The sequence below is a fragment of the Ursus americanus genome, chromosome 14, assembly GCF_024610735.1.
Source record: "Ursus americanus isolate L20-20 chromosome 14, mUrsAme1.1.p, whole genome shotgun sequence".
Classification (NCBI taxonomy): domain Eukaryota; kingdom Metazoa; phylum Chordata; class Mammalia; order Carnivora; family Ursidae; genus Ursus; species Ursus americanus.
Window position 1 is genome coordinate 59,664,371 of NC_142140.1, and position 15,107 is coordinate 59,679,477.

At 62.1% G+C, this 15,107-nt stretch overlaps 1 protein-coding gene across 2 annotated transcripts in view; it reads left to right on the top strand.

The window, feature by feature from the left end:
- The window catches only part of SBNO2 (strawberry notch homolog 2), a 48,983-nt gene that overhangs the window by 22,233 nt on the left and 11,643 nt on the right, over positions 1-15,107 (top strand). Inside the window, exons 1-8 of one of the 2 annotated variants that reach the window (XM_087867458.1) lie at positions 5,978-6,496; positions 10,257-10,418; positions 12,444-12,527; positions 12,755-12,851; positions 13,248-13,402; positions 13,497-13,630; positions 13,725-13,815; positions 13,897-14,040. In XM_087867458.1, the coding sequence (XP_087723584.1) occupies positions 6,404-6,496; positions 10,257-10,418; positions 12,444-12,527; positions 12,755-12,851; positions 13,248-13,402; positions 13,497-13,630; positions 13,725-13,815; positions 13,897-14,040 (960 nt within the window). In that variant the 5' untranslated portion in view covers positions 5,978-6,403. Of the gene's footprint in view, positions 1-5,977; positions 6,497-10,256; positions 10,419-12,443; positions 12,528-12,754; positions 12,852-13,247; positions 13,403-13,496; positions 13,631-13,724; positions 13,816-13,896; positions 14,041-15,107 lie in introns of those variants that run through there. The other variant, XM_045800199.2, reaches the window with a different exon arrangement.

Sequence of the window (15,107 nt, forward strand, 5' to 3'; positions counted from 1 at the left end):
TAACTAAACCTGAGCCCTGAGTTTCCTGGCAGCCAAAGCAAAAAGAGAAAGGAGATGAGCTGTGTGACTCTTTTTGCCTGCAAGAGAAGGCTTCTCTCCCAGTTTCCTTTGGGGCACGGAGCAGTTCCTTGGGGTCAGCATCCCTCCCCATCTCTCCAGGGAGGGCATTCGGACCAGGTTCCCAGGCCTGTGCCTGGTCTTGGCTCCAGCTTCACTGTCTGAGTGCCTTTGTTCCTTGTGTTATGACTAGGGCTGAATCACTGAACACTAGGGGACTGGATCCCTCCCTTGGTTCCCCATAGGAGTCAACCCAGACCCTGGACCGTTGGTGGCAGGTTGACCATGCCTCTGTACGGGGTCCCTGGGGTTTTTTTGTTTTAATTTTTATTTTATTTTTAAGTAAACTCTATACTCAAAGTGGGGCTTGAACTCACAACCCCGAGATTAAGAGTCACATGCTCTACCGACGAGTCAGCCAAGTGCCCTGGGGTTCCCGTTTTATAGCTTCCCCGAGTGGGGCCTACCTCCTGCAGGACCCTGCTCCCCGGAGTGCAGAAGGTCAAGGTCAGTCCTTACTCTGAGGCCACTGTGCCCCCTGGGTGGTCCTGGCGGTCACACCCGGACCCCACTGCAGTGGCCCAGAACCCAGGGACCCAGTTCCAGGATGGAAGGGCACATGCACCCAGGGGTTATCTAAAAATTTCAGGTCTGATACTCTTTTCTGTATGTTTGAAGGTTTTTGTGACAAATTTTACGGTACTTCACGTCTACGGAGGGTTTGCAAAAACAGTACCAACTCTCCTCAAACACCGTCACCCATTTGACCCGGTTTCCTGGCACATTATTGTCTGATAGAACCGTGGTCCATCATCACGATGCAGCCGGTAGCCCTGGCACAACACTCGTGACCAGACCAGAGTGCCCGGGCTGGAGCACTGAGGCCCCTGTAGGGAGCAGGTCCCCAGTGTGGGCTGGCCCAGGCCCTCGCACCTTGAAGGGGTTCTGTGTTCTTGGCAGGGGTCCCACAGGGGGGATGCTGCATCCTCCTCGGGCGTCACCTGTGCGCCCCCCCCATGTGTCTCAGTGCGGACCGCCGGCTCCCTCCCCCGTCTGTGGTCAGGTTGCTGCTACATTCCCCTGGGGAGGGGTGCGTCTAGGCTGTCTGGGACCCTGGCCCCTCGTGGTGGGGACGGATCTCCTCATGCACTGGTGGGCGTGGCCTGCCCTGACCAGCGCTGTGGTGGCTGTCTAGCCGATTTGTCCCTGCCCCTCTGTTGATCAGCTGGAGGTCTTCCGTAGGGAGAGCCGGCTGGCCCTTTGCTTACCGGTCATTCGTCTGTGACCAGGTGGGCCGCAGTCAGGTGCTGTGCTGTTCACTGTTTCTGTGTAGGTCGGCTGCTGGGAGTGTTTGTCTCGCTGTGTGCCCCTCGTAGCCATCAGGGATGGCCCAGGCCCCGTTCGTGAAGACCCCACCTTGGCCTTCACACCACCTGCTCCCCCAAGGAAGGGCCTCTTCTTCTTTTTTTTTTTTTTAATGTTTTTTTAATATATTATGTTAGTCATCATACAGTACATCCGTGGTTTTTGATGTAAAGTTCGATGATTCATTAGCTGCGTATAACACCCAGTGCACCATGCAACACGTGCCCTCCTTACTACTCATCTCCAGCCTATCCTCTTCCCCAACCTCCATCCCCTCTGAAGCCCTCAGTTTGTTTCTCAGAGTCCATAGTCTCTCATGCTTCATTCCCAAGGGCCTCTTCTTTTTTTTTTCTGTTTTCTTTTTTTTTAGATTTTATTTATTTATTTGACAGAGAGAGAGACAGCCAGCGAGAGAGGGAACACAAGCAGGGGGAGTGGGAGAGGGAGAAGCAGGCTCCCAGCAGAGGAGCCCGATGTGGGGCTCGATCCCAGGATACCAGGATCATGCCCTGAGCCGAAGGCAGATGCTTAACGACTGAGCCACCCAGGCGCCCCCCAAGGGCCTCTTCTGACTGTGGTTGGCACAGAGCCACTCAGGTTCTACGGCTCTCGTTGGTGCCCCCATTAGTCGAGGGCCCCATGTGGGGCCTCCCACCCCTGGGTGTGAGCGCATGGCTCTTCTTTCGTTCCTTGCTTTGGATTTAAGATGTGATTTGCGTATCATACAATTCAGTGACTTTTAGCAAATTCACCTATGTGTAATGCCAGAATGTTCCATCGCCCCAAAAGGAAACCCCATATCCAACAGCCGTCACTCCCCACCTTCCCCCCAGCCCCCGGCCCCCGCGAGCCCCCTTCCCGTCCATGGAGGAGCCTGTTCTGGACGTGTCACACACGTGGACTCACACGCCACGGGGCCTTCTGTGTCTGGTTCCGTCCCTGAGCGTCGGGGGCTCACGGTCCATCCCCGGGGCAGTGCGTGTGGGCACCTTGGTCCTGCTCACGGCTGCGAGACGCTCCCGTGCATGGGGGATGCGCTATGTGTTTCTGCCCTTCAGCTGGTTGGCATCTGGGTGGTTCCCACAGTGTGGATTTTGGTGATTGTGAATTTGCTGCTATGAATATCCACGAACAGGCTTTTGTGGGGAGCTGTGTTCCAGATTGGGTGAATCTGATTGGGGGGGGATATTTGGGGACATATTGAGGTCAGGGCGGGGGGTGAAGGACTCAGCATTGCAGACCACCCCTCCCAAGGCCTCATGCCTCCAGGCCCTCCCCTGCATTCTCCCCACCCTGGTATTTCTGGGGTCCTGGTTGTGGGTGTGGTCACTCTGCCCTCCCTCACTGCTGCCTGGCACTTATGTTCCCTGGGAGTGGGTGCTGACCCCTCCCCCAAGTCCACCTGGACCCCTAACATCCTGGCCAGACTCTGGGGGAGGGCATCTCTCTCCTCACCGAGCCCCCTCATGCAGTCAGTGGGGCAGGCATCTCGGGTGGGTCCTGCATCCACCCAGTAAGGACACTTTCCGTTTGCCAGCCTGGGGCTTCTGGGAAGCCAGGATGAGGTCACCGCTCAGAAAAGTGCTTTGCAAACTCTCAGCAGCTCTCCACTGAGGGGCGGGCAGCATCGACTGCTCTGCAAATGGATTTCAGCAGGGATCAGAGGTCCCAGCACACCCCCACCAGCAGGCCCCCAGTAGTTACTGGCACTGGCAGAAAGAGCGAGCAAGACGTTTCTTCTCTTAGGAAGCCCCTGGTTCACACTGAGCCGCGGCCAAGAACCCACCTCCAGCTCCGTGGTCTGTGCTGAGCGCCATGGCAGGGAGCCCCCTGAGGGCCACAGACCCTGTGGGAGCAGGAGCGTGGGTGTCTCCAGAGGGTCGCTACACAGAGGCTGGGACTCCCAGGAGCCAGGGGACGAGGAAGTGAGGGAGGGGCTGGGAGGCCAGGTTCTTGAAGAGTGGCCCTGCAGAAAGCCCTGGGCCGGGGTCCAGCCCCGCGCGACGGCAACACCACAGGGTGCTCAGGGTCAGTTGTCCCCACAGCAGTGGGCTAACAGAGCAGTCTCTTAGGGGCCGTGTGAGCTGGGGCCGCCTCCACAAAGCACCACAGACAGGGTGACGTAGAACTGCAGAGAGCATGCCCTCATGGGCTGGGTCCAGGCGTCCCAGATCCACGTGCGGCGGGGCCACGCTCCCTCTGCAGGCTCTGGGGAGGGTCCTTCCTGCCTCTCCCAGCTCCTGGGGCTCCAGGTGTCCCTCGGTGTGTGGCCGCATCGCTCCAGTGCCTGCCTCCGTGGCACGTGGCTGCCTCCCCGTGCGTCTGCGTCCAGATTCCCCTCTTAGGAGGACAGCAGTCACTGATGGCATCACTCCCTCCTGTACAACCTCACCTGAACTGATGTATTTGCAAAGCTCCTGTATCCAAATAAGGTCCCATTCACAGGTGCCCGGGCGGCAGGACCTGAACTTGTCTCTTTGAGGGGGGGGGACATAATTCACCCCTCAACAGGAACATCCCAGCATTGAGGTGCGCCTGAGGGGAACCTGCAGTACCCAGCCCACCCTTCTGCCCCATGTCCACACCCACCTCACCGTAAGTGGGTGGCCCAAAGCCCCGCTGTGCTCAGGCTTGCTGTGAGGGCCCGCAAGGTGGGGGAGGCAAGGAGGGGAGAGCCCCAGAACAGACTGGGGATTCTTGGGAAACACAGGGCAGCTGGGCCATGCCCGCCCCTCTGCACCTGCCTGGCCACAGGATAGAAGGTCATCGTGGGGCCAGAGGGGGCCCCGCCAGATAGCCCCACAGCTCTGAGGCAGCCAGACGGGGACAGAGCCAGTCATGTCTTCGGTGGAGGCCCTGCTCATGCTCGTGCCTGGGTCACTAAGTTTGACTTTCACTGGGACCTCTGCCCATCCCCACTTAGCCCCTCTGCCTCCGTCGAGGCACGTAGCAGACCCACAGCCTGTGGCCACCAGGGGGGCAGGGCGGCCAGGTGCCCAGCGAGTGCTGGCTTCCCTGTCTCCTCAAGGCCACGCTGGTCCATCAGCCAACTGTCTGGTGCTGAGATTTGGGGGACAGAGAGTGGAAGGTCAGGAACTGTGCTGGAAACTCGACAGACTTTACGGCAGTTCAATCTAATTATAAGAACTCAGTGTATGTACTTTGTGCATCTTTCTAGTTTGGTTCCTAGTGATTGTTTTAAAACTGAGTCAAAATCTACATACCTAGAAGTCCATGCTTTTGGGGCACCCGGCTGGCTTAGGAGAATGTGCAACTCTTGATATTGGGGTCTTGAGTTCGAGCCCCATGTTGGGTGTAGAGACTATTTACAAAAGAAAGTGAGTGAATAAAAACTGTTATAAAAAATAAAATACAATCCACCTTTTTAAGGTAAATTCGCAGGGTTGTGCAACCACCAGCTCTCTCCAGTTCCAGAAGATTCCATCCTCCAAAAGAAAACCCCGTCCCCATCAGCAGTCCCCTCCCCAGCCCCCAGCCCCCACGAGCCCCCTTCCCGTCCGTGGAGGAGCCTGATCTGGATGTGTCACACATGTGGACTCCCACGCCGTGGGGCCTTCTGTGTCTGGTTCCCTCCGTGAGCAACGTGGGCTTGGGTCCATCCCTGGGGCAGCGCGGGTGGGCGCCGCGCCCCCGTTTGTGGCTGAGGGATGCTCTGGTGCGTGGATGGGCCACATTCACCTGTGACGGACGCTGGGGTTGTCGCCACCTTTTGGCTGCTGTGAGTGGTGCCACCGTGGACGTCCACTTGCGGGTTTGGTGTGACGTGCGTTTTCGTGTCTGTCGGCCGCGTACCCAGCCGTGGAATTGCAGGGTCGTCCTGTGACTCTGTGTGCACCTTTTCGAGGACCTGCGTGACTGTTTTCGAAGAGACTGTTCCGTGTCACGTCCCCACCAGTGTGGTGGACAGTTCTGACGTCTCCACGTCCTCGCCAGCACTTGTCATTGTGTGTTGGAGTCCGGCCGTCCTGGCGGCTGTGGGGTTGTGTCTCACGGGTTCTGGTTTGCATTTCCCTGCCGCCCGACGGTGCTGAGTGTCGTGCTGGCTTACCGCTGCCGGTACTTTCCCTTCTACAGGCAGCGCCGGGGCCAGGCAGGGGGCAGGGGTGGTGTTGTGCTGCCTGCAGGCTCTGAGGTGCACACGGGATGGGGCGGCCACGGCAGCCTTGTTGCATCTGTAGCATTGGACCCTGTGATCCCTCACTGTCCCTGACAAGGCACACGGCCTGGGGTCCCTACCCAGCCAAAGCCCTGCAGGTGACCCTTACCCCTGAGCACATGCAGGGAGCCTGGCCTGGCCACTCAGCTGTTGTTTCCCGTGGGACAGGACACCATAGGGTACTTGTGCAAGGTCTCTGACCCCACAAGGTGCTTGAGGGCTTTGCACTTCCCTGCCTGCCAGCCCTGCCTGTGTCCCACTCTTGTGTGGGGCTGAGGGGTGCAGGGGCCGACAGGGAGAGGAGAGAATGACGGTTTCAAGGACAGCCATACCCCTTGGCAAGGTTCCAAGAAAAGGAGCAGGACGGGGAGCTGCGTGGAGGGGGCACGAAGGGGCGCGCCGCACCTTCCCCTTCTCCCTGTGGCATGGGGGCTTGTGCCCCTCACTGCTGTGGGCATCCCGGGAGCAGCAGCAGGTCCCTGCCAGGCCCACCTGGCCAGGCGAGTCGGCGGGACAGAACCCGGCGTACCTGCAGTCTGGGGAGACCGAGGCCAGGGCTGGGAGGGGCGGCGGCCGGTGGGCGCCGGCCGGCAGGGTGCGCGCCGGCGGGTGGGGGCCCAGCGCGGAGAGGTCTGCGGCTAGATTCCGCCCAGTACAGGAATTCTCGCTCTGCCAGTAATCACCCTGACTTCCCAGGCAGCCATCATTTCCTGAAAGTCAGCCGCCTTAGGGGAAGTAGGCGCTGGCGGTGACTAAACCAACATGCAAATGCGGCCGGGCTGAGCGGCCCGCGCGGCCGCGGTCATGAGGGAGCCGCCTGCCGCCGTCCAGGGGACCCGCCGCGGCCGCGCCATGTCCCAGCTGCAGTTCTGGCTGCACTTCGCGGCCCTCAACAAGGTAACCCTTCGCGCGGCTCGCTCCCTCCCACCCCGCGGCCCGCCCCTGCCCGCCGGCTCGGAGCCTGCCGGGGCCGCGGGGACTGGGGCACGGAGCACTGGCCCGGGGGCGCCCCCCACGGCGGCCAGCGCCTTCCCGGACCTTGACAGTTTCTGGGGCGCCCGGGACAGAGCTGGCAGAGTGCGGTCTGACGTGGGCTCTCAGCGGCCAGGTAGGAACGGCCCGTCTCTCTGTCCCTCCTCGGGCTCCCCAGGGATTCAGGAAGGTGTCCAGCCCCTACCCGGGGCTAGCGGGACACAGCCTGTCTCCAGAGGGCGTTTCTGGGGTTCCAGTGGTGCGGAGCAGCCGCAGGTCCCCCAAGGGAGGCCCAGAGTGGGGTCTGGGGTGGGGGCCATCCTGTCCTGTCCCCCTGGTCTGTTCTGGAGTCGGGGGCACTGTTGGCAGCCCCACCAGATCCAGCCAGGTCTCTGCCTGCTGAGAGACAGTAACCACAGCAGGTGACCCCGTGACCTCCTTGGTTCCCCGGAACTGTCAGGGTGACCACCCCACTCCCTCCCTGCTGAGGGGTTGTAGCTGACTGAGTAGGTGGGGGCCTGGGGTCTGAGGAGGCACTTTGCAGGGTGTCCATGGGGGTGATTTTGAGTTTGGGTCATCTTGGAGATCTGTTGGTGGCTGCTGGGCATTGGGTCCTGACCCAGGGGGAGGTGAGCAACTTGCGGGAGGGGTCAGCTCTCGCCCTATCCTGCACCCAGGCCATACAGGGAGTGGGGCTGGGAGGGACCCCTGGTGACCCATGTGAGGCCCTGCCTCCCTTCGACCCAAGAATCTAGTGGAGGCAGCATCCCCAAAGTGGGTAGAACCCTCCCACTTTTTAAATACCCTTTTGCAGTTGCGTGCACAGTCAGTGCCTAGCGCGGAACTCCCTCGGGCCCCACGCCCAGGCCCTCCGTTCACACCTCGCGTCAGTACAGTGCGTTTGTCGCCGCCGACGAGCGGGCACTGACACCTGTTATTCACCAGAGATCCTCGCTCTGTCCCAGGACCCCATCCCCACACCACGGGATTCCAGTTGTCACTCTCCTTCGGCCCCTGCAGGCTGAGACACTCGGTCCCCTGTTCTTGTGTGGATGCCCTGCGCGGTCGGAGGAGGACTGGCCGGGGGTCCCGCAGGAAGTCCCCAGGCTGCGTGCGTCCCGTCAGGGGTCCCTGCTGCCCACGCGGTTCCTCCCTGCGGACGCTGGCCCCGGTCCCCTGGCCGGGAGTGCTGGCCGGGCTGCACGCTGTCCTCGTGGGAAGGGGTCGCCGTGTGCAGCCCCACCGGGGGTGGGGCCCCTGAGCAGCCACCTTTTGCCAGGTGCCATTCCTCTTCTCCAGCCCTGGTCAGGGTTCCTCCCCACTGCCTACCCTGCTGCTTGTGACTGACTGCTTCAGCTTCAGGAAGCAGGCCCACCCCTCAGGGCCTCTTGGGGCTGCCAGCTTGATGGGCTCAGGGGCTGTGGTCTCTCTGACCAGGCTTGAGTGGTGCCCTCTGGGAAGGCCACTCTCAGATGTGGTTCCAGAGGGATTTTAGCAAAGACAGCCGGCCACCTGTACCCAGACCCCACCCCAGCAGCCCGCAGGGGTCCAGGCTCTATGTTGCTTCACAGGGACCAGGTGGCCAGCTTCCGTGGCCCCGCCTTCCCACCCCTGAGCCCACTGCCCTGGAATGTGGCAGAGTCCACAAGAGGTCCTGGTGGGCAGAGAACAGGCCTCATGGTCAGCAGGGTCAGACCCTCCACTGCCCCCTCAACCCCCACCCCCGTCCCCTGGTCCCATAGACAGCTGCTCTGACCTGTAGAGCTGCTGGGCTCTTGCATGAGGGTGCTGGGCATCCCAAGGAGTGTCAAGGTGTGCCTTTTCCCACTCTGGGGTTGGCGTTTCCCTCCTGCCTCTATCCCCGTGTGTGGACTTTTATAAACCTTCCCAGGCCACTGCCTGCCTGAGCCAGTCCTGCCAGCCACACTCTGCCTCCTCGCCCGGACTTGCCCAGGCTGTCAGGTCCTGCCAGGGTCTGCCTCCCGTGGGTCCTGGCTGGGCACGGCCCGGGGGCAGGAGCGAGTGGTGGCCCCTCTGGCTTCCCATGTGCCGTCAGCCACCAGGGTACGTCGGGGTGACAGGAGGCATCTGGTCAAGGCATGCAGCCTCACACCAGCTGACTTGGTCGAGGGTCGTCTTTCCTTCACAAACCCTGAGTCCTAGCCTGGCTGTGGGACCAAGCCCACCCAGTAGGTAGACTCCTGCAGACTGCAGCTCCTGCAACCAGCCTCTGTCGGGGAGGCCGGCCCCATCCCCGCCCACCCCTTCAGAGGGCCCTGCACGACAGTCCTGGGGCTGTGTGTGCTCCGGTGTCTGAGCAGACCCTCCGGAAGCTGGGTGGTATCACCTGGAGACACCTATCACCGTCACCACCACCAAGGAATAGGAATCTGATTCCAACACAGATTGATGGGACGGGAGCCCTCGCAGGCGCAGTGGGGCAGGTCCCAGCACTGGCCAAGACAGGGGCCTGTTCTCAGTGACCTGGGGGCTGCGGGGATACTGCCGTCCATCCCCAGAAGCCAGCTCACCTGTGCTCTTGGGGCCCGAGCCAGGTGCCTCGGGGCAGGCTCCAGGCCCACATGTCTCCTTCCTCCCCAGAGTCCCAGACCCCCCGCCCCCCAACCCCCACCAGCCCTGCCTGTCTGCTTCACCATCCCCCAGTGGTTAGTCCACTGGCATCTCAGCCCGGCTGGCCCTGGCCCTCCGATGGCCCTGACAGGCTGACACACATAAAGGGCGCCAGGGCCTGGGGACTCCTGAAGGGCAGCTCTCCATTGCTCCTACAAGTGGCCTCATCCAACCCCACCGGCCCTTGCTCTGCTCATGAAACGCCCCCACTGACTGACCTGAGTCAGTGTGACCTGGTCCTCTGCCATGGAGGTTGGCCTGGAAAGGCATCTGGGAACGTCTGTGGGGCCTCCCTTCCCACGAGGAGTCGGCTGAGGCCTGTGCCCCCCACCCCCTAATCTGGGCCTGCAGGGCCTCAGGGATTTGGAAGGGGCTGCCCCCTCCCCAGCTTCAGGCATGCGGGGTCGGTCTGTAAAACGGACACCTACTGCCCTCTCCTGGTGGTGGGTGGCATGGACACCACAGCCTGGCAGGGCAGTATGTGGGGGTCTCTGGCTGGGGGCTCACTCCCTGCTGGTTCAGGAGCCCTCAGGGCTGGTCTCTGAGTGTCCCCGGTGTCCAGTGCAAGCCTGGTACACACAGGTGCTCAGTGTCTGTGACCCGGGGTGGGGGGAGGGCAGCATGGGAACATCCCTGGCATTGCATTTGATATTCTTTAAATTTAGATTTCTAAACTGTGTGTAACCTGTACAGCATACTCCCCCTTTGAAGGTGTGGGACTCTCCGTATCCTGACATCTGTGCATTGGTGTCAGATGCTTCCAGTGTCACCTGAGTCTTGAACATTCCATCTCCCCAAAGGCAACCCCGTCCCCATCAGCCGTCACTCCCCACCCTCTCCAGCTTCCCATCTGTGGATGGGCCTGTTCTGGACGTGTCACACACGTGGACTCACACGCTGTGTGGCCTTCTGTGTCTGGTTCCCTCCCTGAGCGTCGTGGGCTCAGTCCCCTGGGCAGCGTGTGTGGGCGCCTCTCCTGCTCGCGGCAGGAGTGTCCATCGTGTGCCTGGGTCCCCCAGCTGCACCGGCTGCCTCTCACCTGCCCATCTTTCAGGACTCTGCGTACCTCGACGACCTCTCCAATGCCTCCATCTTCTCCTCGTCCGTGGACTCCCTCTCAGACATTGCAGACACACCTGACTTCCTGCCGGCCGACAGCCTCAGCCAGGTGCCCACCATCTGGGATGTGAGCACCGGCCCCTCCGCTCACGACAAGGTCAGCTCACCCTGCGGCCTCTGCACGGGCAGCTGTCCCGGGGCCCCATGCACAGGCTGGGGCAGATTCAGGTTGTTCAGACACCGGTGAGGTCGTTGGTCAGGGGTCCTCATGTTTTCTACATGGCCCAGCAAATGCAGGGGCGGGGGGTGGGGGAGGGAAGCTCCTGCCTAGGCTCCTCACCCCTCTTCTACGGAAGGTCCCATCACAGCTGCGGTGGCTGTGTCCACGCCCTCCTCTACTGGGCAGACGGGGTTCACCAGGAGACGAGCAAAAAGCAGCTCCCAGCACTGGTTCTCACTCGGGTGATTCTGGGCAATGTCTGAAGGCATTGTGGGGGCGTGGGGGTGCTTCTGGCTTTGAGTAGTGGCAGCCCAGGAGTCCAGAGTGCTGGGTTGGCGCCTATGAAGCTCCTCACGCAGGACTCTGATGGGGGAGTGTGGGTGGCGTGAAGCCAGACAGGAGTCCTCAGGTGTGCCAGGCCCAGACTCCAGCTCATGGCACCAGGCAGCAGGCGCGTCGGTGACAGAGACGGGGCCCAATGCCAGGCTTGGGGAGCCTCTGCCCCATCCAGGCCCCATCCAGGGTTCTCTGCTGGGAGAGAAGCCCCTTCGTTTGGGAGCCAGAACCCTGGTTCGAAGCTCTGAAAGGCAGCATTGGAAGCGCAGATGAGGGCCACGTGTGTCTAAGGGAGAGCCTCTTCCATCCAGAGCTGGGTGGAGCCCACGGAGCCCTGCCTGGTGGCACACGCTGGTGGACACAATGCCTGCCCAGCCACCTTGAGGCTCCTCGGTGCCTTTTGGCTCCTCTGAGGCAGGGTAGAATAGGTGGGTCTGGGAGGCCTGGGGCCCAGCGTGGGGCCGGCAGAAGGACAGGAAGTGCCCAGGGCAGCCTGGTGCTGTCCCTGTCCTTTATAGCCATGGTGGACGACCCAGGCCCCCTTCCCGTGTCTGGGCTGAAGGGCCTCCGACCAGCTCCTTGGGGGAGGCTCCTTGGTGGGGAACGTGAGGCAGAGGCGGCATGAAGTGGACAGTGGGAGGGCGGCTGAAACCCAACGCCCACAGCCTGCTGCTTGCCAGCCCACCAGGAGCCCTGACTCAGCCTTCCAGGAACCCGGGCCTGAGGCTGTTTGTTTTTGTTAGTTAAAAAAGGGGGGACAAGGAATCGAGTATGGGTTTCTGGCTCCTGGTATCTCACTTTATCCCGTTTTCTTTTTCAAAAAAAACTTTGGCATGTTCTTAACCTTTGGAAACAGCGGCAGTCATAAAAATCAAGTGGCTTATCACACAACCAAACCCCTTGGGGACCCTTGTCATCCCCCGAGACACTAAAGGACACTCGAGCTCCGTGTGTGCTCAGCAATGAGCACCTGGCACTCACAGTCACCGCTCTTGGGATGGTGGGGGTCCAAAAGGAGACGGGGTCTGGAAGGGATTTCTTCATTCCTATTTTGTTTTTCACATTCGTGGTTTTTAGGGTGGCCACACTACTTTCATGATTTTTATTTTAAGAGGAAGTGTGTTTTGGAATTGTACAGATCTGGGCGGGACCTTGCTGTGTCCTCACTGTGTGTCCTGGGGCAGAGCAGTCACCCCACCCGGTCTCAGGGCGACCACTCCCTGACGGTGGGTAGGTGGAGGGCCAGGTGTGACATGGTCCTAGAGGGTTTGCGTCTCCTGTCCTGGACCATCTGTGGGCTCTGGACGCTGCGTGAGTTCTGGCGCCAGGAGGGCCTCATGCCCTATTGCCGATGGACTCCCCCCAACCAGGCACCGGCTTTGTCCACCAGGTTCTTGGTCCCCTGGGACCAGACTCAGGTCCTAACTACGTTTATCTGTGTGATGGGGGTTGTCGCTGATTGCTCAAAAGAACCAGCCACCGGGCAGCAGGAAGAAGGCAGCAGCTGGCCGTGGGCTGGGGGTAATGAGGACAGTGTGAAAATCCCCTTGGAGGCCAGGCTAGGGGCCCACAGGGGCACTTCCTGCCCACATCTTGCCTGCAGGCTCATGTCCACTCTCCCCCTAGCTGCTCCTGCCCAGTGGGCCATGGACAGGCCTTGAGGACCCCGTGTCCTCCCTTTCCAGCACCCCACTTCTTGTCAGCTACCAGGTAAGCTGGGCCTCCTCCCCAGCCCTGCCTGCCTCTTACAGGGACTGGGACACTCAGTGGTACCTGTCTAGAAGCAGGGTCTGCCCGTTTTAGCGATGGGGAAATCCCTGGGGAGGCACCACACTGGGGGTCAGGTGGGCCACTCTCCCCCCCCTTCACTGAGCTGGCCGTGCTGGGAGGGCGGGGCCGTGCAGCCCTGACCACAGCTCGGCCGGCACCGACTCCAGGCGCAGAGTCAGCCCGAGGAGGACGACGATGCGGAGGAGGATGAGGGGGAGGAGCTGGGCCACACGGAGACCTATGCCGACTACGTGCCGTCCAAGTGTGAGTGTGCTGCCCCAGCCCCTGGCAGGCCCTGCCCGGCCTGCACAGCCTCAGTGGGCTCCAGCCACAGGCAGGGGCAGGGCTGGGGGGTTGCGGGCCGGTGCCCGGGATTCTGGAGTGGCGAAGGCAGGCCGTGGGCTGGCCGTGGGGGCAGTTCTGTACTCCCCACTTGGCACAAAACTGGAGATACCACAGAGGATGCCATGAAAAGTAAGCCCCCACCTTCCTCCCTGAGCAGGGTTTTATGGGTCTGCCCCTCCCCCCCGTTCCTTTGTGCAAAGCACTGATGGGCCCCCTACCCCGGACCCTGCTCTACCCCTCTGCCTTGTGGGAGTATCCCCCAGCCCGTCCTAGACCCTGGCAGCGAACCCTGAGACCCTGGCCATGCCTCTCCAGCCAAGATCGGGAAGCAGCATCCGGACCGTGTGGTGGAGACCAGTACGCTGTCCAGTGTCCCCCCGCCAGACATCACCTACACCCTTGCACTGCCTGCTTCCGACAGTGGGGTCCTGTCTGCCCTGCAGCTAGAGGCCATCACCTATGCCTGCCAGGTGACCTTGGGTCTCCCGTCTGGCCCACGTCCTGTCCTGCCCTGTCCTGCATGAGGGGCCCTCGAGGCCCTGACCGCCCTCCCTTGGCCTGCAGCAACACGAGGTCGTGCTCCCCAGCGGGCAGCGGGCCGGCTTCCTCATCGGCGATGGCGCAGGCGTCGGCAAGGGGCGCACGGTGGCCGGCATCATCCTGGAGAATTACCTGCGGGGCCGGAAGAAGTCCCTGTGGTGAGTGCGCTCCCCCCACCCCCATGCCCCCACCCCACGCAGGCGGGCAAGGAGGGGAGGGGGCGCCGTGGCACCCACCAGCCCGCACCCGTAGGTTCAGCGTCTCCAACGATCTCAAGTATGACGCAGAGCGCGACCTGCGGGACATCGACGCCCTGGGCATCGCGGTGCACGCGCTGAGCAAGGTGGGTGGGGTCACCCCCTCCTCGGGTGGGGTCCCGGAGCACCGGCCCGGCCGCGCCCCCACGCCCGCCCCTCTCCCCCAGATCAAGTACGGCGACAACACTACCTCAGAGGGCGTCCTCTTCGCCACCTACTCTGCCCTGATCGGGGAGAGCCAGGCCGGCGGGCAGCACCGCACGCGCATCCGCCAGATCCTGGAGTGGTGCGGGGAGGCCTTCGACGGAGTCGTATCCTGGCTCTGCTGGGGAGGCTGGGGGGGGCGGGGCTGGAGGGATGGGGTCTGGAGGGGGTGGGGGTCGAAGGGAGCGAGGGGCAGGAGGAGGGATGGGGTCTGGAGGAGGGTCCTGGAGGTGGGTGTAGGAGGGAGGGAGGGGCCGGAGGGAGGGGTGGGGCAGGAGGAGCGCTTGCCCGAGGACTCTGGGGGTGGGGTCGGAGGGAGGGAGGGAGGGGCCGGAGGAGGGGTGGGGCCTGGAGGGGGCGGGGGTCTAAGGGAACAAGGGGCAGGAGGAGGGGGTGGGGCCTGGATGGGGGGTTTTAAAGGAGGGAGGGGCGGGGCGGACGGGAGGGTGGGACAGCGAGGGGGCGGGGTCTAGAAGGAGTGGGGTCGAAGGGAGGGGAGGAGCCCTGGAATACCGGGACCTCACCCCGGTAGCTGGAGGAATTCCCGGCAGGAGGCTCGCCCTCCCTGACCGCTGTTGTCCTCTTGCGGTCTGGCTCGGCTTCCCGGCTCCAGCAAGCTGGACCCCTGGCCACAGGCGTGGGGGCGGTGTTTGTTGTGACAGCGTGGAGAGGGACCCCAAGGGCGGGAAGGTGCCTGTGGCTGTAGGAATGGGGTAGAGAGCGCCTTCTCCGCCTCCTCCCCCTCCTCTCCCTCCCCCGCTCCCCCTCCTTTTGTTGGGAGCTCGGTGGGGGTGGGCAGGCCAGGCTGGGGCAGCTAGAGGACAGCTGGGCCAGCTAGAGGACAGCTGGGCCAAAGGCCGATTTGCTGCAGCTGTGGGGGCTCTGCTGACCAGTTGGTCCGTATTGGTATCCGTATGTGCTGCAGGCCCTCTCTGACAGAAAGTCCTGGGATTGGAGGGGTTTCTAGTTTCCCTCGTCTCTGGGAACTTGCATGAAGAGCTGTAGAGCACTTCATTATAGAAAGTGTGAGCGCAAGCAGGACAGTCCGGTGTGGGTCGGGTATTCGCTGTGTGTGTATCACACACTCTGTGAGCAGACCCCCTCAGTCTCCCCGCAGTGAGGTGCCAGGTGGAGGCCCACAGCGTCACCTGGGGGTTTCTGCACCCTGCCCCTT